Source organism: Antrostomus carolinensis, unplaced genomic scaffold (genome assembly GCF_000700745.2).
Source record: "Antrostomus carolinensis isolate BGI_N321 unplaced genomic scaffold, ASM70074v2 scaffold21384, whole genome shotgun sequence".
NCBI lineage: Eukaryota > Metazoa > Chordata > Aves > Caprimulgiformes > Caprimulgidae > Antrostomus > Antrostomus carolinensis.
Genome location: NW_010308944.1, coordinates 44,660 through 45,068, shown reverse-complemented (window position 1 = coordinate 45,068; position 409 = coordinate 44,660). Strand labels below are relative to the sequence as shown.

Below are 409 nucleotides of genomic sequence, written 5' to 3'. Positions count from 1 at the left end.
GGCCCCGTCCGCCACCAGCAACAGGGTGGCAATCCCGACCTTTGGCAGCCAAACCCTCCATCGCTGACCTGCACTCGCAACGCTCTCCTACCTTGGTTTTGCCTTCACCCCATGAGGTGTCTTTACAGGCAGAAAAGCGACCCTTTTGCCCTTTTTTTGGGGTGGGGGTTGGGCGGGGCAGATACGGACACACGTACAATGGGCGGCTGAAGGAGGGAGAAGGGACAGAAAGGGCAGGAGAGGGGGTGCAGGGACTTACTGTGGTCGTGTTGCCTTCAGTCACCTCCAAAACTGCAAAACAAGAGAGGGGATGACAAAATGAGACTCATTCAGCCTAAAAGAAGCAGTATTTTTGGGGGGAGAGGGTGAAGTACAGCGACCGCAACCGCCTCTCCGACCGCAGTGAGGC

General features: G+C 57.0%; 1 protein-coding gene across 1 annotated transcript in view; it reads right to left on the bottom strand.

Moving 5' to 3' along the window:
• MRPS18A (mitochondrial ribosomal protein S18A) overlaps window positions 1-291 on the bottom strand; it is a gene marked incomplete at its 5' end in the record, with an annotated part of 20,895 nt that extends 20,604 nt beyond the window's left edge. The window contains one exon of the mRNA XM_010165953.1: window positions 260-291. Within this exon, the coding sequence (XP_010164255.1) occupies window positions 260-291 (32 nt within the window). The remainder of the gene's footprint in view (window positions 1-259) is intronic.
• Window positions 292-409: the final 118 nt, after the last annotated feature.